The 26,504-nt window shown below is 38.1% G+C and overlaps 2 protein-coding genes across 6 annotated transcripts in view; one reads left to right on the forward strand and one right to left on the reverse strand.

Annotated features, from left to right (window-relative positions):
- Window positions 1-2,256: 2,256 nt before the first annotated feature.
- On the reverse strand, window positions 2,257-18,224 carry c8h1orf35 (chromosome 8 C1orf35 homolog). The gene is made up of 8 exons (XM_088643101.1): window positions 17,734-18,224; window positions 15,677-15,827; window positions 14,955-15,000; window positions 13,964-14,046; window positions 12,419-12,491; window positions 11,926-12,008; window positions 7,560-7,715; window positions 2,257-3,161 (listed from the first exon to the last, which is right to left on the reverse strand). The coding sequence occupies exons 1-8, from the start codon at window positions 17,828-17,830 to the stop codon at window positions 2,903-2,905; spliced, it is 948 nt and encodes a 315-aa protein (XP_088499227.1). The 5' UTR covers window positions 17,831-18,224; the 3' UTR covers window positions 2,257-2,902.
- Window positions 17,191-26,504, forward strand: part of guk1a (guanylate kinase 1a) — a 30,219-nt gene continuing 20,905 nt past the window's right edge. The window contains exon 1 of one of the 5 annotated variants that reach the window (XM_088643103.1): window positions 17,191-17,471. In XM_088643103.1, the coding sequence (XP_088499229.1) occupies window positions 17,447-17,471 (25 nt within the window). In that variant the 5' untranslated portion in view covers window positions 17,191-17,446. Of the gene's footprint in view, window positions 17,472-19,146; window positions 19,307-19,980; window positions 20,135-26,504 lie in introns of those variants that run through there. The other 4 variants (XM_088643102.1, XM_088643108.1, XM_088643105.1 and 1 more) reach the window with 4 other exon arrangements.

Consider the following 26,504-nt stretch of genomic DNA (forward strand, 5'->3'; position numbering starts at 1 on the left):
TACGGGGATTAATGGACAAAAGCAAGTGGTAGGGCTCGGAGGGACTCTTTAATGGCGCAAATCTTGCCCCATCAGCCACTTGCATGGATTGATGCAATGGACAATCACCCCGTTAGGAACGTTTTTATTGCACGTTAGTTTCAGACCTTGCTAGAATGTTTACTGATTGTGAGAATGCTTTCTATTGTGAGATGTTGTTTTGGAAATAAAGTTTATTTTGATAAAAAAACAAACTTGCAGATATTTGTAAACTCCTGCAGAGTGTTTATTTGGATTGTCTGGCAACCTGTGCCGCAGTGACTTCGTGTGCAGTGCAGGGATCACCACATGGTGAAGGAAGCTATGTTCATTAACCATACCATAGACAGGGGCCGTGATGGGCTGTTTGTTAGTAACCTAGTGGTAATGAAAGGAAGTGCGATGTCAGTCTGAATCTTTCAGAGTTGTTAAGTATTATTTTGCCAAGTACTCAAGACTCACATTTCATTAACCCGGTCAACGTCTCCCTAACCTTGCCTACTAACAAAAAGTAGATTTCATAGTTGTGATCACACTCTAGTTCAGTCGTGTAGTTTCAGGCACCCATAACACAATTTGATTTGTATACTATTTGTCAGTATAATACATTTGTCAGTTGTCCAAAATGTATTAATTCGAGCAGCACTCAAATCTCTGTGGTTGCCTTTATAAAGCTCAAAATAAAAACGTGATAAGTGTTGTTAAACCACGAAACAGTGGTCCCAAGTACTCCATATTATTTGACAGAGAGCTGCAAGTTCTTAGTCTCTTCTAACACTAGAAGCAAGAACCCAGCAGTCAGCACAAACCTAACCTACTGTCAGCCCTTAATCACACATGCTTTCTCTTCTCCTGCAGTGCTTTGTTCGAACATGATTCCTTTTCCACTGACTCTCCCTATGGCTGTCTTGAGTCTCAGCATCCCTGCGTCAGTGAGAAGACCGATCACGCCCCACCCCCAGACACACACACAACCCCTTCCCTGTGCTGTAGCCAGCATCGCAACTCAAGGGGAAAAAGCACAGGACGAAAATGCAAGGTCCACTTACTAAGTGACAAAAGGGAATGGCTGGGCCTGTGGTGCTGGGGGAAGGGTTGAGCCATGCTGTTGGGTGGTGGACAGAGCTCTTTTGCGATGAAGCAGCAGCTCTGGATGAGACTACCACGCTTATAACACACAGGCGGAAAGAACTGGCAGAGAAGGGAGAAAAAAAAACCCTTCTGGTGTTGTTTTTTATTTTCTCCCCCACTGGGTACACTGCATTGTCTGTTTGCGATGGCCCTGAGGCACTGGGCTGCACAAAAAGACTAGTGTGTTTTATACAAGAGGCTACAATTGTTTAGTAACTAGTTTGCTCTCTTACTGCACCCTGAGGTGACTGCCAATAGAATCCGCTTTTTCAGATCCACTCCAATACAAACATCACAGTCCATTATAAACACCCAGGGGCATTCCAAAAGACTTGTACCAGTGTTGACATTTATATCAGCGCACAGGGACAAAAGGAACACTTGATTCAGGGAAGAAAAAAGAACTGAGGCATGATGATGCTCTGTGGCTGAAACAATTAGAAGTGAATGAATAATAAGAGTCTCGGGATACTGCATACTTACCATCAATCGGTTCCGTTTCCCCGTTAAAAACACTTAAACTCTGCCGATTATGAATTAAGTCTAGCTGTTTTACACTTAACATCCCAGCAGTTGTTTTACCTCATCAATCCCTCAAGAACAGTTTAAAGGGGACAATCATTAATCCTAGAGCCTGTTTAACAGTTATTTCAATCCTGCAATTTCCCAGCTGAACATATAGTAGATATTGTATGATTGTACTTCTATTGCTTCCAGTGGATAAACAAAAATATACTCTTTATACCAAATTGGTGATGTACAATCGGCTATTAAACAAGAATCACAAGTACATTGTTTAAAAATCATTGTTAACCATGTAAATAATCCTATACAGAGAGGGCAATAGATACTGTTCATTAACCTGGGATTCACTGAAGACTCAATGACAGCTAATTACTGTTTTAAGGGACTTAAGCAGTTCGAAAATAAAGCAATGAAAACCTAGTGTCTTTCGACCCTTGATCCCTTCTCAAACATTAAAAATGAAAGAACGGACTGCGGCGCAGTCAGATGGAAAAGCAAAAAAGTCCTTAAATAACTGAGCAGATACTATTGAATCTGGTCGCTATTTTTTTTCCTAAACAGCAAAGGCGATTAAGTAATACATTTCTTTGGGTGTGGTTTCTAAACACAGTTTAATGGTATTTTAATTTAATACTCTGTAAAAAATGCTTTAAAGGAAAGCAAGTATTTCTGAAATACAAAAACGAACAGCATACACCTGCAGGACCATGGCCAATGCAGACACAACATTTCAAATGTACTGAATTTGATTTTTTTCTTCTAAACGAAAAACGAGGAACAGATCACGTTAAAGCCCTGACGCATAAAGTTCTGTTTTTGTAGCTACACTAAGGAGATTGATTTTTTTGTACTTTTCTAGTACTCTGCTTATTAGTCCACTCCAGTGTTTTTTTTTTTTAATATGCTATTTCTACTGCAACAACCTGTCAAAAGAGTACATGTAACAAGAAAGGAGTGGACTAAATACAGATGCTATAATGTGCTCCTTCAGCAGTCCAGGCAAACATTTCAAACGTTCCATCTTATTCGCTACTGTCTGTTAAGGATATATGTGGTTTCTTTTAACGTTTCTTGCGATTGTGTATGAAGATCAAGATGCTGCACTGTGAGGCTGTGCGACCGTCTGAGTTAGGCCCCATTACTCTTGCCTGAACCTGACAGCAAGCCTTGAACTCCTTCGCTAAGTAGCAGGGATCTGCAGGCCTCCCTCCCTGGGTGACAAAGCTCATTAATCGTCCGAGTCGGTGTCGTGGCGACGCTTGTGGCCACGTGCAGGAGGGGATGGGGCTGGCTGCCGGCTGTCGCGGTGGTGGGCCCCGCCAGGCCGCGCTGGGGGAGACCCCCTGCCCGAGGACGGGTCCGTGTCGTGGCGATGCCTCCTGCCAAAGGGGGGCTGCCGCTCGGCCTCTGCCTCCCCCGATGAATAGCTGTCACCGCGCCCGGCACCACTCTGCCGCCTGGATGATGGATGATGGACCTTTCTCCTCCTGAGGAGCACACACACACAAAAAGGGAAAAACAAAATAAATGAATGAATGGGGGAATGAAAGAAACAGAAAGAAAGGAAAGAGAACAGGACAGGTCAGCTTGTCTTATTAGTGAAATGCTCCCTTCTTTCCCCACCATAGAGAAGAAACACAAGTGACTCGCAATGGGCATACCACTCAATCAAATGTTTCTACAGGGGGGAGTGCGTGTTGCAGCACACACATTTTCAAATGCTAAAGGAAACTGCTGATGGTAAGCGCCGATAAAACAGCACAAAAGTTACTTGCGTTCAGCGCTGAGGAAAGTTACTTTTTGAAAGTAATCCATTACAGCCACAAGTTTCTTATGTAAAGGATTACTTTGTAAAATGAACAAGCAAATGGGGAAGGTAACTTTATACAAATCGGCAGTAACAGTGATTTATGTAGTGCGCACACAGCGAATATTTAAAGTAGTACATTACCTTTTAAAAGCAATTTCCACAACATTATTTTAAAAATGTAATTCCTATCGCAAGAAACTGATTAATTTTTTTAAATGAATAAGAATGGATTACTTTTTAAAATAGCTTTCCCCAAAACAGTTTACGTTATCAAGTTATCTATCCTTTCCTGAATGAATTGGGAATTTTTCATTTCATTATTAGTCACCAATCTGGATCACACTACATTGAGACATCATCTCACTATAATCTAAGGCTTATTAGCAGGATTTAGTTATACCTGTACATAACCAAAACCCACTCAGATGATGAACAACAACCTGGAAAAAAAGTTACATGATAAAGAAGACTAGGTTGGCTGCAAAAAGAAAGATCAATGAGACAGTGCGAAATTTCAATGAGAAATTTAAAAAGGTAGAGTTGTCTGTGTAGGTGAAGACAGCAAATAAGGTATGTGATGAGAGGACATGAAGGCAAATTCATTGGCAGGATGGGACAATTTCAGAATTGTGACACTGAAGTGTATTGAAATTTGGCATTCCATTCTTCTTTTGATAAGTCAGCATTCTGAAGTGTGTAGACACTTTTAGAAGACTCTTCAGATTCAAAGACCCAGTTTGACCCAAGACTACAATTCTAGCACTGTGTAACAGATTAAGTGTTTCTACCAGGCTTTTAAGTTCTTCAGACAGTAACCTCTGGCATTATGTGTGAGGAACACTCAGTTCTCTCTCCTTACTGTATTTTAAACTGAGAAAGAAACATGTGCAAAAAGTGAAAGAGGGCTTTATAGTGGTTGGATACAGAAAGCAACACTCTCTTACCATTATAAAAAGCCTTTTTGCACCCTCTTCTGTCCATACTGAGACTCTGAATTACAGACATGGAATCACTATGAGCACTGTTAAACCTTGTATATCATAAATTGCACATTACCAGCAAACTACTCATTTTTCCATAGGCCATTTGCTTAATGATGGTGGTGTGGTCCCTAATGGGTACACAAAAAAATTATCAGAACGGAAAAAAGGTGCAAGGTGGTCTTGTGAAGCTCAGTGAGACCCCTGACATATTTAACTTGAGCAATGCTGGGAGAAAAGTGGTGCACTTGTTAGCTGTGAGAAGAGAAGTGTAAAGGAAAGCGGCTTCAATTCAGTGATTTTTTTCTCCGACATTTTCAGTTGAAGTTCTCTGTTGATTCATGCTGAGAGCAACAAAGCTTTTCTACTTTGTTTCATTCAGAAATCCTTTTATAAGCTGCTATTGGCCTTTTAAGATTTAAATTTTAAGATGCCACATAATGATAACTTATATTAAACCACAATGAAGCAATATTGTTCCACCATGGTCAAATCCTGAATTCTGAAAATTTATTTTGCATTTAGAATATCTGGTTTTCTCAGGCTTTGTTTAATTTACATATATGTAGTGTTTGCATTATTTTTTCTAACAACACCACATTTCCACAGATTGATATCACACTGCAACAGGAAAATGGTCGGAGAACAGCAGACAAGAAGGAATACAGCTCCATCTAGCGTACTTTCTTGGTAACAAGGATCAGAAGAGAGATTACTGAGTTTTGTATTTCAAGAGATATATCAAGAGTTTTTTTAGGTCCCTGTCCAGTATTGAGTGTTCCCATTTTATTACCTGACAGAAAAAAACAGATCATGGCATAAAACCTAAAATCTAACTTGTATTAGAACTATCGTACAATGTCCCACATTTCTTATGAACACTAAGGTACATTATTGAACTTCTTCTGTTCCATCTGTTCTTCTTTAGATTGAGGCTATCCTCAGCAAAATAACGACAGTGTAGTATTCCTAACTGCTATTTTCATAGTGCAAGCCTCTACTGCTTATATTAGATTCTTTTGTTATAAAAAACATTGGAAGCAAAAAAAGAACTAAATAATGTTAATAATGTTATTTTAGCAAAAGCATTAAGAACACAGGTGATGTCAAATTTGAATATTTTCCCAGCTAAAGTGAAGTACTCAGGGATGGGTGTATGGTGCCCTCTGGTGGAGTTAAACAGTAAATGTAGGTCACAATAACAAAGGGCAGATTTGGAAACTATCATAGTAATGAAAAAAATATTTTGTGTTTTACAAGGATTCTCAGTATGAAAGAATAAGGAATTTAAATGATTCACAGAAATCTGATTAATATTTGAAAGCTGCGCAGCCAAAAATATGTATCTCAGTAAGAATTAATTCAATCTTCTAGTGACACAACAGACAACGTAATGAAATCCATCAAAGCACGGTGGGTATGCATAATGGGGCCAAATACTGAACACGAAAATACAATCATCAAGGATGGGTGCAAAACACATGAAGATAACCTGAGGTTTGTGTGCCTTAGGTACAGCAGTGAGGGCGGAGCAGTGGAACTGTGGCTAAGGATCTGCGCCTGTGGCTGGAAGGTTGCCAGTTCAAATCCCATGGCCAGCAGAGGAATCCTACTCCGTTGGGCCCCTGAGCAAGGCCCTTAAACTCAGCTGCTCCAGGGATGCCGTATAAATGGCTGACCCCGCGCTCTGACCCCAAGCTTCTCTCTCCCCGTCTGTGTGCCTGTGTGTCTCACGGAGAGCAAGCTGGGGTATGCGAAAAAGACAAAATTCCTAATGCAAGAAATTGTATATGGCTAATAAAGTGATCTAATTTTATCTTACTGACTGACATCTTCATGCAAGGCATGATCGTCCTCTTGGAGGTGTTAATAACTGGAAATCTGTTATTTTATAACAGGCAAGTTTGGCATTTCTCAAAGCATGTCAAAGGCAATAGGGGTTTGGTAAATTCTGTCTTTTGCAGATCGTTGAAGAGCCAGCTCCTGTAACAAGAAACTGTTTCCTTTCAGTGACCCCAAGACTAATTAAAAACTAAGCAGTGGAAACATTCAGTAATCCCACCACACAGGAGGTCCAGCACCATAGGCAATATCCACCCATCTATTTTCTGTTCGCTGCTTCTAATTCAGGGTCACGGAAGCCGGAGCCCATCCCAGCAAGCAACAGGAGCAAGGCAGGGTGCCCCTGGATGGGACGACCGGCCAACACAAGGCAGCAAGACACAAACAAAAAGACACACACACACTCACACCAGGGATAATCTTCCTATGGGCCATTTAGCTTACCAGTATGCTTTTGGACTTTGGGAGGAAACCAGACCACCTGGAGGAAACCCACAGAAGCACAGTGAAAGGGAGAACATACAAATTCCCCACAGATAGCACCTCAGGTCCATAACTGAATCCAGGGCCCCAGCACAGCGAAGCAGCAATGCTAACCCATTCGCCTCCCCTATAGGCAATATCATTCCAGCCATTCTCCATGATTCAGAGTGAGTCCTGATAACAGACTACATATTACACAAAACTATCAATGGAAATATACAGCAAATTTGAGGGGAAAACGGAGGACAGACAGAAGAGGCAGGGAATATTGTCCAAAGGAATGCTTGTGCTTCACAGCAAAGCATATCTATAATGTTCCTATGTTACTCAAACCCCATTCAGAAATAAAACTTCAGAGCACCTAAATCAGTTGAATCATATCATCATAATAAGGAACCTTGTGTCAAGAGTTATTTTAATTAAACTGATCTTATTAAGCTTAAAATCTGTAATATTATGTATTAAAATTTTAAATATCAACAATTCACAACTAGGTTATGAATCAATATTATAAACTGAAGGACAGCATTACCATAATTTTAGAAAAGCAAAGAGAGTGTAAAGCAAAAGATAATGTAGATAATGTTTTTATGCTGTTTAATGTTGCTGGCGCTTAAACTGACGAAGGCAATGCAAACTAACGGCTCAAAAACGTGCTAAAATGTGTCTTTGATTGTACCTCATAGTAGCACACTTACACCAAACCCTCTGAACATAAAGACTAAATTCACAGCCAGAGATAAACAAGCTGGAGGCAGAAACAGGGTTACCTTTTGCTGTCATCATCAGATTCGGACTCAGAGGAAGATGAATGCCTTTTGTGGTGCCTAGTCTTCTTTTTTTTCTCCTTCTTCTTTTTCTCCTTTTTACTTTTCTTTTCTTTTTTGCTTTTCTTTTCCTTTTTGCTTTTCCTTTTCTCCTGCAAGCTAGCGGCAAAACATCGAAATATTTTTATTAGCATACATGTGAGTATTGCCGGTGAAGTGCATGTGTTATTTAAATATTTTTAATCCAATAGTCAGCTGTTAAGAGATGAGCACTGGAAAAATGTTTTTACTAAACGTAACAGAACACTATTCTTTGTGCTCAAGAAAAAGACTAGTTTTGATAAGACACAGGCCAAATCAGGTTAAATCCATTTTCAATTACGTTGAGCCCAAAACATGGTCATAGTGACTTACAGAGGCTTACTAAGAGCTGGTTGAATGCAAGGCAGAATAGAGTTGTACACCTGTATAATTTACAGACCTTTATAATTAAATTAGCATAGACAGCGTATCTGTACACTGTGGGAGAGCACAAAACATAGAACATGAAACAAAGTCTCACAAGCCTACATAAAGAATACGAAAACTCTACAGAGAAGGTACCCTAGGCCAGAACTGATCCTACAACTCAAGAACTGTGAGGTCTGTGTGAATCATCCATAATGAAAAGTCCACCAACCAGCAATCCTGTTATGTTGACTTTTTAAAAGTACACTATATGAAGGATTTCATTTTAGACTGTGATGTGAATAAATGTACCTTTCACTAGACATACCAGACTCTTGTTTTAACATGGTGGGCATCAACAGACATCTAACTGAATTATTTTAATTTCTAACACTTGGAATTTTTCTTTTAATTATAATAGTTTTAATTTTTTTTAAACAATTATCTATTTCTGTCATTTGTGAAATGTTGCTCAATAATTGAATAAAGACCTATATAAATACAAACAAAACCATTAATAATTTTTCCCTAGAATATATAGGTGGTTCCCTGAATCCCTCTTGGGTGATTTTTCAGTTCAGCTAAGAGAATAAGGGAGCACACTTCTAGCAGGTCTGTGAATGTTAACTACACAGATAGTCATCTGCTACGTTCAAGGTCAAGAGGTCAAGCAGAGATGTTACGTAGTGGTTTGGAGCCGATTCACATGGGGGATTTAAAATCCACTACAGAAAATTATTTAAACAGCTTTCTTCCACCAAATAAGGCCAGACAAAAACAACCCCTTACATTTACAGATTACTACTCTTCACAACAGGGATTGCTCAACTCTTCGGAATCGCTCCTCAAGCCAAGCCTTGAGATGACTAAAAGTGTGCTCTTCTTTGAGCCAGAGCAGAAATGTAGAGCCAGCACAATATCTACCAGCATGCATGGAAGCATCAAAAGAATTAGGAATTTCATTTGAAAGAATTGAGGAGACGGTGAGGAAAGTGAAGTTTTACCTAGACCGAACACCATAGCACAGTTATTTTAACTGAATAACTTTGACCAGAAATTTTTACAGACAAACTTAAGTCAGTGTGTTGATTGATATTTTTTTTAATGCTACAGTATTATACCTTTTTTTTGCTCAAGCCAAAGAGAAATTAATCAACTAAGCAGAGAAGCACAGAGGAATATTCCTTCCACCAGGACAGGAGATCAAAACCTTCATCTTTGCTTGTTTTGTGAACCTTCCATCCACAGTATAACTGCACTTCATTTGGAGGCAAAACAGTGTCAAAGCCAGAGTCTTACGCAACTGAAAAACCCTCTGCCATGGATTTTGTTCCCCCTTTGCAGGTGTGCAAACCTCACTTGCCATCTCCTAGTCTCCAATGTTTATTATATATTTCTTGGACATCTTCCTCTCACTGAAGATGTCCCAGAACCTAAAAGCTATGGGAATCTGCAACATGCAAAATGTTCAGCTGTCATTTCAGGAGGCTGGTGGTAGCATTTACTCATCCAAAAACTGTGAGAGGCAGTGTCTGACATTTTAAAGATATCAAGCCAGTGATGCTTCTCTATAAATGCTGGAGAAATAACAACTTAAGGCTTTCAAAACTCAAATCATTAAGTCAGTTCTCATCACCCTCCTTGAAATAGACCAATTCCAGCCTAGTATAAAGAGTGTTCCAATCAATGCTTCTAGTGCCTTCTATTAAGTTATACTGTTTGAAGCAAATCACATTGGCTTTCCTGGGGCCATGAAATCTAGACATTTCCTGGCTGAAGACATCAGCCTGAGGCATTTCAATTGGTTGTGCCATGCAGCATGGTTTTAAACATGCTGATGTTCAGTTGTCTAAGGGCTCTCAGAATGACCATGATATTGCCCTCCTGCTCTGGCACATAAACTAATTTAACATAGATCACCCAAATTAAAACTCCTTAGTCAGAGTATTATGCTTGTCTTCATGTTCTCTGTTGCGTCTTATAACACATTTTCCCATTGAGTTGTACAGGTCTTTTCTTGGGTTTCTACCTGCTGTTCATGTAATGCACAATCACAAAGAGGTAACCAATTCTGTGGTAATTCACCATCCACATATCAAACTGTGACCAAACTGTCTCTGTGACCTATTTTTTCCCATATTTTAAGCTTGAGAATGAAACTTTGAAGAACTTCTTGAGTCTACTTTATTGTGTTTCCAGAAACAGTAGTTAGATCAGAGAGCAATGTAACGATATCAACATGCCCCAGCTACAGTGGCTATCAAAAGTGTTTACCCCCCCCTTGGATTTTTTATTTTATTGTGTTACAATGTGGAATCAAAATGTAATTAACTGGGAGTTTTTACCATTAATTGACAGTAAACACAAAATTAAATTAAAGTCTTAAATTATTTATGAATATAACTGATTACATAGGTATTCACCCCCTATGAGACAATATTTGGTAAAGGCATGAAATTACAGCCAGAAGTGTTCTTGGATAAGTTTCTACCGGCTTTGCACATTTGGATCCTGCCATTTTTGCCTATTCTTCTTTGCAAAGTCGCTCAAACTCCCTCAGGCTGCCAGGGAAAAGTTGGTGAACAGCAATTTTCAACTCCTGCCACAGATTATTGATTGTATTTAGGGCTTTGACTGTGCCACTCCAGTACATTGACTTTTTTTCTTTTTAAACTACTCCAGTGTGGCTTTAGCTGTATGTTTTAGGTCATTATCCTACTGAAAGATTAATCTTCTCCCAAGTCCCATGTCTCTTACAGATTGTACTCCCTGACTACTGCTCTTCTCACCCTGTTCTTCAAAGTTTCACAGTTGTGAATTGTCTATATTTCTTTATAATGGATTTAACTGTGCTTTGGGGGATATGTAATGTCTTGGAAATTTTCTTATACTCTTACCCTGATGGGTTTTTTTCAATAACCCTTCCCCAGATTTACTTTGAAAGTTCCTTTGTCTTCATGATGTACTTTTTGTTGGGAGCTGTGCTAATCAACTTTGGGTTCCTCCCAGAGAATGGTATATTTATCCTGAATGCATGTGAAACACCCTAATTGCACACAGCTGGACTCCATGTAACAAATTAAGTGACTTCTAAAGACATTTGGTTGCACCAGAGCCTATTTAAGTTAGTCTTAGTAAAGGGGGTTAATACTTATGCAGTCTCTTATTTTTTTGTTTAATATTTATAATTAATTTAGGAAGATGTGTATAATTTTGTTTTTGCTTTGACATTATAGAGTGTTTTGTGTCAAACAAAGGCAAAAAATCCCAAATAAATACATTGTGATTATATATTGTAACAGAGTTAAATGTGAAAAAGTCCAAGGGGGGTAAATTATTTTGATAGCCACTGTAATTCTCAGAAGCTCTGTTGAACCTAATTCAAAAGATTTTACAGACTTACAACATACTTCACTGCCAGTTTTGTTCCTGATAACCTATTGCATTTCCTGGGAATCCTTAACTCATGTTTTTTAAGGAAAATATAGGCAAATTTCTCCATCAACTGGAATGGAGCTGCAATAATGATTTCAGAATGATGAAATCCCAGTTTTTATTCATTTTTCAAGCAAATAATCCACTTAATCATTTTTTTAATTCCTGATTAAGACTAACACACATCTCAATTTTCCTTGGAAAGGTTAAATTTTGGCTATTGATCTCACCTGCTGCTGACATGAGAAGCAGAACCAGGAAGATGTTGAATGTTGAAGAATGAACAAAAAAAAATAGCAAGAATACCAGTCAGTCCTTTCCAGTCACGTCAAAAACATAGTCATTTTGGTGTTGTTATATACGTTCATAACTCAAGACAAATTCACACCAATCACGCTAGTTGTGAACTTTTTCATATTCCAAACTCAAATCTAACTGTCTTTATAGGTTACCTGTGGTACACAACCTGATGCGGAACTGTTCTTACCTTTGGTCTTCTGTGTCAGTGTCTCTGCTCTCTGTCTCCCTCTTCTGATCGGAGATCTCCTGGCATCCTTCCACTTTATGATGCTGTGAAGTCGTCAATTCGTTGTTAAAATATATATTTTTTAACTACATAAATTCTTAAATTAAACACGTTTATTTTACATTTGGCTCATCCAGCAGATCACCTCACTTTCACATTCTGAGCAGGCTTCATCAAGAATTCACTGTAATACGATGTATACAGGCTATTGTATTATTATTAAAGCACTTAGAATTTGTTTATTCAAGCATGAAGTGAATTTATACAGAGAATCCTGGATTGTCTTTTTTTAAATAAATGTGTAATAACATGGATGAAATGTATCATTTCAGTTTAGTTCTCCATGTCCAGTTATTTACTTGAGGACAGAAAGATCTATCATCTTAGCCAATTACATTTGGACTAGTTATCTGATGATATCTTCTCTAGTCACACCAACAAAGAGCACACTCACTGTGAAGACAGCTAAACCCAGCTTTGCAGCTTCCCTGTCCTGCTTGGAAAGCATCACTTTACTGGAACTGAAGCTGCAGAAAGAAGCAGACAGAGGGTAAATCAAAGCTATCAGAACCTCCTCCCAAATCGATCATAACAAACATTGTACAAAAAGGAAAACAAAGCTGCATCACAATACACTATGTGCTCAGTTAAATGTTCTTTATACAGTGCCTTCAGAAAATATACATCCTCCCTCGATTTTTTCACAATGTGTGATGTTACAAACTCAATTAAAACAGTTGTATGGTAATTTGTTTCACTGATCTACACAAATTATTCCATAATGTCAAACGGAACAAAGGTTCTGGATTTTTTTTAACATGTAAATCAATAGAAAACACAGAAATGTGTTTATTTGATAAGTCTTCACCTTTTTTGCTATGAAACTCCAAATAGTGTCCAGGTAATGTCCATGTGAGATCACTCTTAAACTTGAATATTGACTCCACCTGTGGTCAATTTCATTGGTTTAATACTAGGTGGATGCTGCACACTGGTGGTAGTGGAAGGAAGTCCCCATTACCTGTAAAGCGCTTTGAGCGGAGTGTCTAGAAAAGTTCTATATAAGTGTAAGCAATTATTAAGAAATGATAATGATACATGGTGTAGCTTGGCTCTACGTAGTCCCCTTCTGCCCTGCAAAGTGGGTCAGAGGTCACTGTTGATTGCCCATAGGGACGAGGTACCTGCAGTGTGGGTACCAGGACAATACCTGATAACATCCTAACCAATCACTGTGATGTTGTACCTTAAAAGCTTTCGCCCAACTTATTTTCATTACGTCACTCATCTTGCATTTGTAAACCCACTTTGTGGCTGATCAACAAAATTTGAAAACAATTTTAACAATCTTAAAATTTGAACAATTTAAAATTTATCTTTGGCAACATTATCAGTATCTAGTCCTCTGGAACGCTTTGCAAAGTTTTCTCTTCTTTCCACATTGAACACTCCCAGCACAGGGGCACAACTGCCAAGTTGGACCACAGACCAACCCAGCCCAGCTCCGTCAGCAGAAGGTTTATGATACAGTCAATGTATTTTAACTGTGAAATTATTAACTCTGATCTTTGTTATCCCTGAATGCATCAAATAAATGCTTCAGTGTAATATCAATAAATTGTACTGTATATTAAGAATCCATGTGTAAATCTATAAATTATTGTGTTTTACTGTTCCAATTTCTAATTGCTACATCACAACTGCAACCCTGTGTTGAATAAAGTTAGAAAATTAGAAAATGCATGGATAGATAAACCACAGGGTTTGATGAAATTGATTCTTCTAGAGTCAGAGGATAGATGCTGCTTTCAGATACAAAGCAACTCTGAGACCATAGTCTTCATAATTGCTCCTTATCACAAAAATCACTTTAAAAAAACCACTGCAATAGAAAACTAAAAACGTGTTAATTGTGTTCTCTCTCCTTAACATATTTAGTTCACAGAGATGGGACATATTTTACAAGTCAGACTCCTTTAAATGTCCAAAGGAACCTCACCTGGAACTCCCAAGACCTGAGACTCTGTCTACATCCCTTGAATCATGATCCGTACCCTCCCTCCGACACACATCAGCCAAGTCCTGAGAATGAGAAAGAAAAAACAGTTTGAAACCTATTCAAAGCTCCAAAAAGATAAAATTGTGATATTTAAAAAAAATGAATAGTGGATTTTAAAATATAATAATGTAATAAATTATGCTACGTCCCACAGTTTGCTTTCATAACATGCTTAATTTTAAGCCAGATTGTTCACTTTTCTTTATATTTATGTTTCACCACAAGATACTTTCAGTACTCAGAATGCTGTGTTCAATCAGCTAAAATCTCAAAACAAAATTTTAAATGTAAAAAAACCACACAAGTACCCTAATAGCTTCTAAATGAAGTCCTATATGTAACTGAAGAACTCTCAATGCTATATAAATAAAAACCTGCTGTGACATCTACAACTAGCCTCTTGCAAGTGCTACACTGAAAGCACTGTGATACAAAAGACTAACATAAGAGTATAACTTTTTAATATGTAGGAATCAATAAACAAGTGTCTTTAACATGTGCTGTACTCTAACCAGCTTGATCATTTTTTACCAGAAAATAGCCCAGTCCATATCCATATCCTTCCACTTTATGATGCTGTGAAGTCGTCAATTAGTTTTTAAAATAATGTTTTTTTTTAATTACATAAATTCTTAAATTAAATTAAAGTAAATTTTTTACATTTGGCTCATCCAGCAGATCACCTCACTTTCACATTCTGAGCAGGCTTCATCAACAATTCACTGTAATACGATATACTGTATACAGCCTATTATATTATTATTAAAGCACTTAGAATTTGTTTATTCAAGCATGAATTGAATTTATATCAAGAATCCTGGGTTGTTTTTTTTAAATAAATGTGTAATAACATTTATTTAAATTACCATGTGTAATAACATGGTACGCATTTACATGATAGCAACAACTATGCTTATATCTTCTTACTAACCTCTTTGGTAAGACCAGTAGGCTGTCTTTTCACATCTTTGTAACCTCTGCAGAAGGAAGAGAAAAAATAAATTGTATAACGAACTTAGTGAAATGTTTAAAATGTATGGTTTTTAAAAATATTTACTTAAACATCAGGGGCAAGTACAATCGTTTTTACCAATACTGTGTCTATATTTTCATACTGCCCACAATTTGTAGTTCATGGGTTTTTGTATACTAAAAATATGAATTAGCTATGGTTTACTTCTCATTTGGGGTGATATTATTTCTGGGTGTGATGGCAACTGAAAAACCTGTCCTGTGTCACGGCACCTTGAGACTTGGCCAGAAAACAGCTGTAATGACGGTTGCTTAACTTTATTTAATCTGTTGGCATTATTACAGGAGCAGTCTCAGCAAAATGGACAAACAGTTTGGAATTTGGACTTGCGTCTGTAGACCAAATTAACTCATTCTCCAGCTCAATAGAAAGACATTACTGCTGATTGCCGTGTAAACTATTTAATGCTTTACTTAAAAGGAATTGGGTTTTGTAACATAGTGCTGTCAGTAGTTAGTGATACCTGGATCAGTCAGGATCTCGTCAGGGAGAGGTACACCACCAAAACTGACAAGATGTGCTTCAACTGAAATGAGAGAGGTGGGACTAACAGCGGTGAGCATCTGCCCCTGCATGCATGGAGAGATGCACCTGCCCTGGTCTGACAGGGCGTGACTCACAGAGCTGCCATCAGAGCCTCCTGCTCCGCCTGCCTCACTGCCGCCAGCTCCTCCTCCCTCGACAGCACTGCCTGGCCCTTCTTATCCTTGGCGTACCACGTCAGATCCCGGCCCTTCTGCCAGCGGCCCACTGGTGCCATCAGAGAGTTCCCTGTAAGGGCACAGCAGAGGGGACACCATTCAGGCCTTTGACAAGCATGACAGACCTGACTAGGAGTTACATCAAGTGTCTTTTGGGGGAAAAGGAATATATGTGCTGGACCTCACTCTCTTCTGAGCTGCAGCAGATACCGCATTACTGTTACTGTATTAAGTGGTTAGTGTAACACAAGTTGGTTCTTCTCTAATAGAACTTGAGACCTTCTTTTCTTTGATAAAAAACATGATATAACTAAATTAATACAATACATAATTTTGGACATTTGGGAAAAATAAATATTGCTGTAGGCTTTGTATAATGATGTTGAACATTGGAACTGTTACATTTCAAAGCTCATTTGCCCTGAAGGTGAACAACTGACCCTTGCACAGAGGAAAAAAAATAACACTTTTCTTCAGCAGACTTTCACTTTCAGCAGATTTTCACTGTTTCTCCCTGGATGTGAGGGGAAATGTTTTATGAAACAGGCAGATACATTTGGGCAACCTATTCCCCTTTAATGAAATAGTTATAAGTGGAATTTGACTTCGGGTACTGTAGTCATAAAAAGCATAAGGTTACAAATGAGTGGACCCCATTTTATTTAGAAGTTGGTAGCTAATTAATCTAAGGATCTTATCCAACCATTTCATGAACGAAGCCAGGGTTAGTCTTTAACCATATGCTTGCTCCATACTCCCACAACACTTGTGGTAAAGATGTGCCTCCTATACTCAGTTTTAAATACACCTCAACATAGTTTCTAGTTCTGTTCTCAGATTTGTGTTTCACCGTTTATTCTGAAGAAATCTTCTGAGTTGACTTGGTTAATGCATTTGAGTATTCTGAATCGGGTCTCCTCGTAACCATCTCTTTCCAAGACTAAAGAGACTCAGTTCAGTCAGCCTGTCAGTGCAGGTCATTCCCTGAAGCAAGCCTTGGAAGCCCGAAACCTATCTAGTTGCTCGCCTCTGGATGTATTCCAAAGCAGCAATACCCTTTCTTTAACTTGGTGACCAAAAAACACAATACAGTTTTAACCCAGTATCCCTTTATTTAAAATCTACTTTTAACTATATATCCTAACATTTCGTTTATAGTTTCAATTGCGTGTCAATATTGATGTGAGTCAATATTGATAAGATGTTAATGATGTGTCAACATAAACACTTAAGTATCTCAAGTACCCTCTTCTAGCTCAAAGCGTTTTAGATTTAGTATTTAGACTTTTTTTCTGGCTGCGTTACATTAGACGTATTTGTAATAACAGACTCGCAGCAGCAAGGAACGTTACTATAGTATAATGTAATCGAAGTGGTGCGGGACAAATGGTTTTTCAAGAGCCCTGTTCTTCAACGGATTTCTCTATGGTTCAATAAAGTACCGACTGAAGAGAAATTTAAAATATGCTTAAATGCAAAATGGTCAATACTCTTGCTCAGCATTACAAAGAACTCACTCTACCGATGGACAACCCAATGCCCTTAGGAAACGTGTAACTTGGGTATCTGACAGAGGGGATCGGCATCCCATCAGCTCAGAGAGGGCGATAGACGAGCCGTGAACGTGACCTAGTCAATCGAGCTGTGTGGGCGAACTATATTTTTAAGAGAAAGCACAAAGATTATGAGATGAAGGAATATCGAAAAGAAAAAGGTAAGAATCGCAACTGTCAATGTGATCACCCTATCCTTTAATAATGCTCCTGTTCATTCTTACTCTCGGAGAATTCCGGCTTTACAACAGGCACGAGGTTGTAATTAATTCGGACCACGTTACAGGTTTTATTAAAAATATAATTTCTGTTATGTTAATTCTAATCTCCGAGTAAAAAAATGTCAATAAAACATGCATTGATGTTTTATTCAAAAAGAGGAAGTACATCTTGCGAAGTTTGCTTTGTATGTGCATGACTTACCAAGATAGTTTTCTCTGTGTTTGTCGCTCTTCACATCATCCCAGTTGAATTGGTCTTGGCCACCTCTCACGCCACCGGATCTCGAAGAACCAAACATCTTTTTTGTATAAGTAAAATAACAAATTTCGGAAAGCCTTAATAACAATCCTATTTGGCTACATGCGCATTTCTCTATTGTGCGGCCTGTTCAATCCGGGGAGTTTCCTGTAAAAATACTCCGGGTTCCTTCAGGTTTAAGTGGCTTTGAGCCAAGCTGCTGTTATGGGTAGAGGAGAAACCGAAAGTCAGGATTCTGATTATTAACATAAAATAATGTACACATTTACGATGTAAATGATGTGTCCACGCGATTTCTTGACCGCAGCGTGCTAGACTGTTACTAATTCAGCGCTGGTTATCCGGCCAGTCTACTCTTCGCCACTACTAGGCGCTAATTCTTCCCTCCGCCTGCAGTCACTGCAGTTCTGACTCCCATTTCAACTAAGCTAGGGTTTGGCTGAATGTATGGCAACTAATGTTGTTCATCGTAACTGAGAGGTTACAATATTTAAGTACGGACACAATACATAGGTGCTGCATTTAGTACGTACACAATACATAGGTTCTGAATTGGGTAATAAATGGTATGCAGTAGATTAAGTATTGACATCAATGACGCTAAATGTAAATTGCTTATTCGTTATCTATTTTAAATGAGCTTCATTTAATGTGATTTTAAATTCACCCAGTTTATGTTTTAAAGCAAACCATTTTACACAACTGTTCTAATCAGTAACCGTGTTGTATTCGTCTACTTTGCTGTTAATTATTAATTACAATATTATTGTTTAAAATAACTTTTACTAAGGCATTTTTTAGTTTGAACTGTTCTTTCTTAAGCCTCTCATTTTCATTTTCAGTCGCCTTTTTGCGCAGTGGTGTATTTCCCTGCAGCAGTCACTGACAGCTGACGTGTATTTGTTTTGTTCTGCTCTTGCAGTCAGTGCCAAACTGGAAAGTATGAAGTCGTTATGTGGCTATAATAAGCGGTCTGCTTTACTGGATAAAAATAATCCCTAGTTATTAAGAAGAAACGCTAAGTGTTTTCCCGATAGAGGGAGCATATTCGTAAACGAATTAAACTAGAATGATTCAGAGGTGGCTAATGGCATCGGGAACTTTAATAGTTAACACTGTCATATACAATTAAAATTAACTAACCGATATGGTGACACATGGCAAATCGATTTATTTATTATATGGTTGTTGTAACGCATACATTACAGACACGTCTTAATTTATATTATATTTGTTTTAACGGTGTTTCTTTTCTAGGCTTACGAAATAGTTTGATATTCAAGTGCTACAGTAGGATTTATAACTTTAAGACGCGTAGACGCGACGAGTAACCACAGCAACACACTGTCTTTGTCTCACTGTGATGACGTCGAAGTACAGCATCGTAATTTAATGGAGCTCATGCGAGAATACTACAATTGCGGAAAGGGGAAGGAGAGGTGGGGAAAATAGTCTTGAGCTGTTGTGTTACATCTATCTCACATGTATCAGAAGATTTTCTCCAGACTTCTTTCAGGTAGGCTCGAAACGTTTATGAAAGAAGACTTGCCTTTCATTATCCAATGTCGTACAGTACCACGCTGCATTTGAGGATGCAAAAGGCTTTTGCGTTGTCTTTTAGAGCTCTTCGTTTTCAATATTTTGAGATTAACAAGGTAGTGTATATCCTAGCGTAAAACGCTATAGTTAGTTTTTGTTTTCGGTTGGCTGAGAGTTAATTAAACTAGAATTGTGTATGTGTAAGTGCACTAAATGGGATGTTATTCAATAGGCACGTTGCGCCCGGTGAAGTTTCTCTTACTCTGTTGTTCCCGTTTCCTATTATCTCTCCCCCCGTATTGACTACAGTTTCATTGATGGTCACATGTAAGTGTTTTTGTTACTTATAGGGTTAACTGTAATAAATGGCCTTTTTGTTACAGGTTTGTACGTCCGGCTGGTTGTTTGACTTTCTCTTGAGATTACATGAATTCTGTGCTTTGCAGGATCACAACTAAGGCACGATAACGCAAAGTTTACTTTTCTTCCTTTATATCAGCTGTGACTGATACAGGATTTGAGCTTTCCCACAGCTTCCTGATAAGGATAATGTACCTAGTCAGCGCCACACCTAGGCGTGAATTAGTCAAACAAAAAACAAGAGTGCAGGAAACGGTGAATGCCATTTTAATGCTTATGATCTCCGCGTGATCATTCTTTGAGCCCCAAGAAGAAATCCTTGTGGAAAAAAATTAAGAAATAGTAACCAAGATCCAGGTGGGGCTGCACATTGGTGGTGGTGGAGGGGAGCCCCATTACCCGTAAAGCGCTTTGAGTGGAGTGTCCAGAGAGGCACTATATAATTGTAAGCAATTATTATTATTATTATTATTATTAAGATCCTAAAGCTACACAGAAGACTTTATATAGTCCGGGATTGTCTGAATTATACGTTCTGAACCTCTTACTGTGATTGGTGGAAGTCCAATGTATTGAAATATTATCAGACGTCTACAGTCTCTACAGGTCCAGATGATCATAAGTAATTGAGGTCTAAACAGGACTATTTTTCACATGATTGACTTTTAAAATGCGTGCAATGCAAAGAACATACGAGTCTAACATTGTTCGCCACCCATGTAGTAAATGTAGTAAATTTTGTTTAGAACATATGCATGAGAGGGGACTATTCTGTGTGAAATGGCCCCCTAGGTTGAACCTATCTATACAGGGTTTTGTATTCTAGGATCAAATCGCCTCTCATCATCTCTCAACAAAAGACTAAATAGATTTTGCTCCTTCATCCTGTCTACATATGACTGTCCCTTAAAACCAGTCATTTTTCTATTGCTCTTTGAACTCTTCCTAAGGCTATGATATCTTTGAGGTCTGATCAGTACATTTAGAGCTTAATATACTTAAACTGCTCAATATTTAAACTTCAGTTTTTGCCATGATTTTGTCCAGTCATTCATTTAGCCTTTTTGTTTAAAACATTTACATATAAATCATTTATTCAGCAGCAGACAGCATGTGGCTCTTAATGAATCACACATGATGAACTCCGTCAGTGGGAAATATTGATCACATGCATTTAATAGTAAAGGCATGATTTCAATTGTTTCCCGTGGTGTTTGACCTAATTGTGAAATAGTTTTTTTTTAATTCATTGAGTATAAAAACTCATGACAGGAAAAAATCCTGACCTTGTGTCCAGATGAACTGCCGCTAGGCAGAGTTCAGATTCCTGTTCACATACTGTATAAAAATCATGATACAGAAATTGTTACAAAGATGAAAAATAAAATTGCACTCCCAGGTTGGTTTTTCGTGCTTTTGTGAGAGGGCTTACCATAGTAATTGAACTGAACTGGATCTGTTTCTGATTTGGTTTCATTTAGTGTGAAAAACAACATGGCAATATGCTGTAAATTTACTGTTCCTTCTACATGAGTCTTGTTCTTTTCTTTGATTCCAGCCCTGCATTAGTGTCTACAGTACATCATTTTAGACCCTAATCTAATTAGATTTTTACTAATGTATGACATTGTGGAACATATGTTACTTACCATAATATTGCCATGATATTACATTTTTACCTTTGTACCAGTACAGCAAATGTCTAGCTAAAATTGTAATTTAAGCCTATAAATTTAGCTTACCTTATCTTTATATTCCCTTTTAAACTCTGCTATAGTTTGGGCTTCTAAAAATTTTAAATGAGCCAAGTCTGATGGGCTACCTCTGAATTCACAACATGTTTCATTGTCTTTACTATATTAGGTACATCCTGCATTGTGCTAAGTGTGTCTCATCTCATTCATTTGCAAAGTACACTTCAGTTGTTCTGTTAACTTATGTTAACTGTGTCCAGTAGCATTTAACTAATAGAATGTCCCACTACATCGGCTATTTTAAGAACACACGACGGGATTCCAGAAGTCCAGTTATTTTGTAGGTCAGCCCGAAATCCCCAGTTATTTAGAAATTAGGGTAATTTAATCAAATAAGCAAATGATGATTCAATGCAGGGCAGCACAGCGGTACAGTGATTAGCACTGCTGCCTCGCAGCACTGGGTCCCTGGGTTCAGTTCCAGACCTGGGGTGCTGTCTGTGTGGAGTGTGTGAGAGGAAACTTTTGTGTTCGTGTGAGTTTCCGGTTCCCTCCCTCCCAGAAAATGGATGGATGAATGTTTCAGTTAAGGAAACTCTGGTCCTCGTGGGCTTAAGGATGTTCTGGTCTTTGTTACAAGTGCTCTGTATATTACATAAATGAACACAACACCTGTTTAATTGATTATACTGTAGATAAATTGTTTCAGAACTTTAAAAAAAATTAATGGTTTGAAGGCTGCCTTTGAAACCTGGTATACACAGCTTACAAAAAGATCATTTAGCCCACCTAGCTTGAGTGGGTGCTGGTAGCTAGTAGCTAAGTTATCCAATGATCCTATCCAATCATTTTTTGAAAGGAGCCAGGGCATCAGCTTTGAAAGCATGGCCGGGAATCTTGTTCTCCTACAACACTATGTGTAAAGAGGCACCTGATATTGTCTGTTTTAAATGCAATTCCTTTTTGATCCTCCAGTTAATTCTCAAGACTTGTGCTAGGTTGGCTATGTCTATGTGTTTGAGGATTTTTAACACTTGAATCAGGTTCCTGTAGTCTTCTCTGTTCAAAGCAGTTTTCAATGGTCACCATTAGAAAGAAAGAATTTGGCAAAGTGGGGATTAGTGGGTGTGTTCAGTGATAGTCTCTGTGAGTTTAATACACTTGCATTTTTTGTGAACTTACAGGTTTCTTTCCGAACATAAGATGCAAAAGAAAATATGGTTTCCCCTACCTCAGATTCCACCCTCACCCATTACCTGGCACCCTCACTGTTCTCTTCCTCCAAGTTTCTAACAAAAATACACTCGCGCAACAACACCTCAAGCCCCATGCCAGTCTATATAGTTTGGACTTGCAATAATACCAAATACACACAGCTACATGGTTACAATAGGCTCCAGCTCCCCCATGACCCTGAATTGGAAGAAGCAGTCAGAAAATAATGGATTTTGTTACAGACTACTTTGACTTTTTTACTAATAATACTCGGTGAGTATTGTGCAGTGCTTGCTTTCAAGTAAATGAGGCTAGACACAGCCTAACTGATATAGTCAAGTTAATAATCTCATTTAAAATTGGGACCACTGTTTGTCAGTTTGTATGATCAGTTACTGATTTGTATAGGTAATAACCCAATCAACAAAGCTTTCAATAATCAGTCTTCTGTTAGATTCACATTAATACACTACAAAGTTTCCAACGTCACATCACAGCCATTCAGCAATGTGCTTTCCACTTGACTTTGCTTGCAGAGGCTGCTACAGTATAATAAAGACTCCTGAAGCAGAGATTAAGCCCCAAATGCTTTTGAGTTAATGCATTGGCAGCTACATTCAATTGTCGCAGCTCTGATTTTGACAGCTCCAATTAGAAATTTCTCATTTGCGTAAGAAATGCTTATGTGGTGTGCAGAGAGAATAGGACTGTCACTTGCAGGTGTTGGGGAGGTCACCTTTGTCTTTCCACTCAGGGCAAGGTGTTTGACTGAGATGATTTTGGAAGGCATGCACTTTTGCATTCTGCTCTGTAACATGTGAGTAGTCTGCTTTCATCTTATTTGCCTGGTCTCACAATATGCTCAGATACTTTTTTTTTCTTTGTCTGTGAGACCAGGATGTGACGGAGAAATATCTTTCCCTACTGCAAGGCTACAGAATGCATTTTGTTATCAGTGTAAGACTGATTCAGTGTTTTTTTTTTTTATTTTAATTTTTTTTTACGTAGTGCTTGCTTTTATAAATCAAACACTTTTGCAGAATTTCAGGGGAGAAGGTTTGCCATGATTAATTTTCCTGCTGCATTTCTTTCTTTTCTTTCCTCTTCGGCAAGCTAAGCATTTCTACAGAAAAAGGATGTCATAGACTGTGGAGGATGTGTACAGACCCACTGGATAGACAACATGAAATCAAACCCATGTAACAGTGGAATATCTGACAGTATTTTCTGTTATTCTGCTTTGCAGGGGTTGTCGGGTATGGTGTTGCCCTGGTTAGATTCTTCTAATCTCAGATCAGCCATGAAGGGGAGCTATCTACCTTCAGCTGTGTGAGATGCAAAGAGATACATTTTGTTTCCTATGCTGAGGAGAACAGAGTTTTTCTATACTGTCTGCTGTGCATGATTAGTTCAAGGGCTAGTTCAAGCTAGAAAAACACAGTTGACCTCCCAACATTTCACAGCGCAGCTACACAATTTTTTTTTATTTCTGAACTTTTATCGCCCTACTCCCCACCTCGCAACCTTCGCTCTTCTAATTCTGCTCTCCTTACTGTCCCCCAAGCCCGTATACACTGTATGGGTGACAGGGCCTTCTCCTGTTATGCCCCCAATCTCTGGAACTCTCTTCCCAAGGATATCAGAGAGTCACCTTCTCTAAACTCCTTCAAATCCAGACTCAAAACCCTCTTCTTCAGAAAAGCCTTTACTTAACTGGTTCCATTCTTCACCCCTCTGCTTTTCTTAGTACCACCATCCATGGTCTCCTCTATATATTGTAATTGTGTTTTATCTTGTGTATTCTTCTTGTTTATTGTTGTTGTCAGCCTGTAAAGCGCTTTGAGAAGCCACCTTTAAAGGCGCTATATAAAATAAAGTTTATTATTATTTTTATTATTATTATGTACAGCGTACATCTATTTAAAAAAACAAAACAAATTACACCTAGCAAAAAAAAAGTTATAATTTAAGATACAAGCCTACTCTTTAAGGGGAAATGTATGTGTTTTTTCTGCTTTTAAAAAATTGCCCATGCGCACATGCTGAGTGTTTTACAGTCTCCATTTTACAGTGTATAGTGGACTTCTTGTTAAACAGGTTTGGCTGGTGATTTGAATAAGCCACCCTTTACTTTTCCACTCATCTATTATCAAAAGATTTACTTTTTATTCTGAGTTTGTATAACTTTATTTAAAGTTTTATTCTGAGAAATGATTGTGGTTTAAAGTAACAGAACCTCTATGAAGGTGTGTTTAATTACACTGTAAAGATGAAAGTATTGAAATATTAACCTGTGGTAGGTGCATGGTGATTGTTTATAAGATATAGCCTAAACTATAACTATTGTTTAGGGGTGAGGCAAAATCATTTTGTTGCTTAAATTTATCCTTTGTTCTGACAAGGACTGAGTTATTTTTGTGTTTTAGTGTACATTTGCCTACCTTCTCTATTTTCACTTGGTTAAATGTAAAAGTGCCAATGATATGTAGCACATCCTTTCAAAGGACTAAAGAGATGAAAAAGCATACAGTATGACTAAGGATCTGCGCCTGTGGCTGGAAGGTTGCCGGTTCATATCCCGCCGTCAGCAGAGGAATCCTACTCTGCTGGACCGCTGAGCAGGGCCCTTAACCCCAACTGCTCCAGGGGTGCCGTATAAATGACTGACCATGCGCTCTGACCCCAAGCTTCTCTCCTTGTCTGTGTGTCTCATGGAGAGCAAGTGGGGGTATGTGAAAAGACGAATTCCTAATACAGGAAATTGTATATGGCCAATAAAATTATCTTATCTAGATTCAGAATATCATGTGGGTATTATATTGCATAAGGCCTTTAATCTTCTTTGAGAGCTATTTTATTCTACTTGCTGTACAATCAGCTTAATCCTGGGCTTTAGAATCCTTCCATGTTCCCGGTTTCTTCTCAAAGCAGGAACCATAGGAAAGATTTAGATTTTATTCTTCTTGGAGAACAAAAGAGTTGTAATGAAAGTAATGTTAAAAAGAGCACCCAGTCAGTCAAAAAAGATCTCTATATTTATAGATAAAATTACCATGCACTCTTACTGATAAAGGTTTGATGAAGGTAAATGGAGTCTATTATTATAGTGTTGTCATTGATGGTTTGAGATGGCATTAAAATACATTTTAACAAGGAAAATGTTATCTCGGCTACAAAAAATACATTGAGTGACTATCAAGTGCTTGATGTTGAAATGGTTGGAGACGCATAGGAAGATTAATTTGTAAATGAAAGCCTCCACACTTAGAATTGTACTGTGCTAAGACTTTTTTATCTTCAACAAACTTGAATAATGAAAAAGCAAACTTCTAAGAAGTTTGAATAGCAGATAACAAGATTACATTTGGTTCATGTGTTTACGTCAATTACAATTGATTCTTATAGAACAGAAGGGCATAAGAACATAGAAACAAGGGTAGGCCATTCAAACATTTATTTAGGTTTCCGGTAGTCCTAGTATACGTGCAGCTTCTGACAGCTGACATCTGACACCATAATGATTATTTTTCATATCTTTACTTACTGATAGACTTTAATTACTGCATTTTCTTACTGTCCTGTATTGATACTTTTATTTTGCTGGTGTTGTCTATCCTGTATTTCTGCACTGTCCTAAGATCAGGTTCAATATGGTGAAACAACATGAAATGTAGAGCTGATCCTGAAAGACACTATTTTAGATTCAAACTGTTTAAGAAAACAAAAACTATAGGGTCTTTAGGGATTGCCCATATTACACAAATTGCTTATTCTCTGCGCATTTTGGAACTCTAAATTAAGGATGTGCATCAGACAGGTTAACCTCGCTAGATTATTTGCGGCATGTGATTTCTTTAAGGTGACTGTTGTTGTCTGTTTTCCTTTTTAAATGAGGTCAGCCATGGC

The sequence above is a fragment of the Lepisosteus platostomus genome, chromosome 8, assembly GCF_059453375.1.
Source record: "Lepisosteus platostomus isolate fLepPlt1 chromosome 8, fLepPlt1.hap1, whole genome shotgun sequence".
Lineage (NCBI taxonomy): Eukaryota > Metazoa > Chordata > Actinopteri > Semionotiformes > Lepisosteidae > Lepisosteus > Lepisosteus platostomus.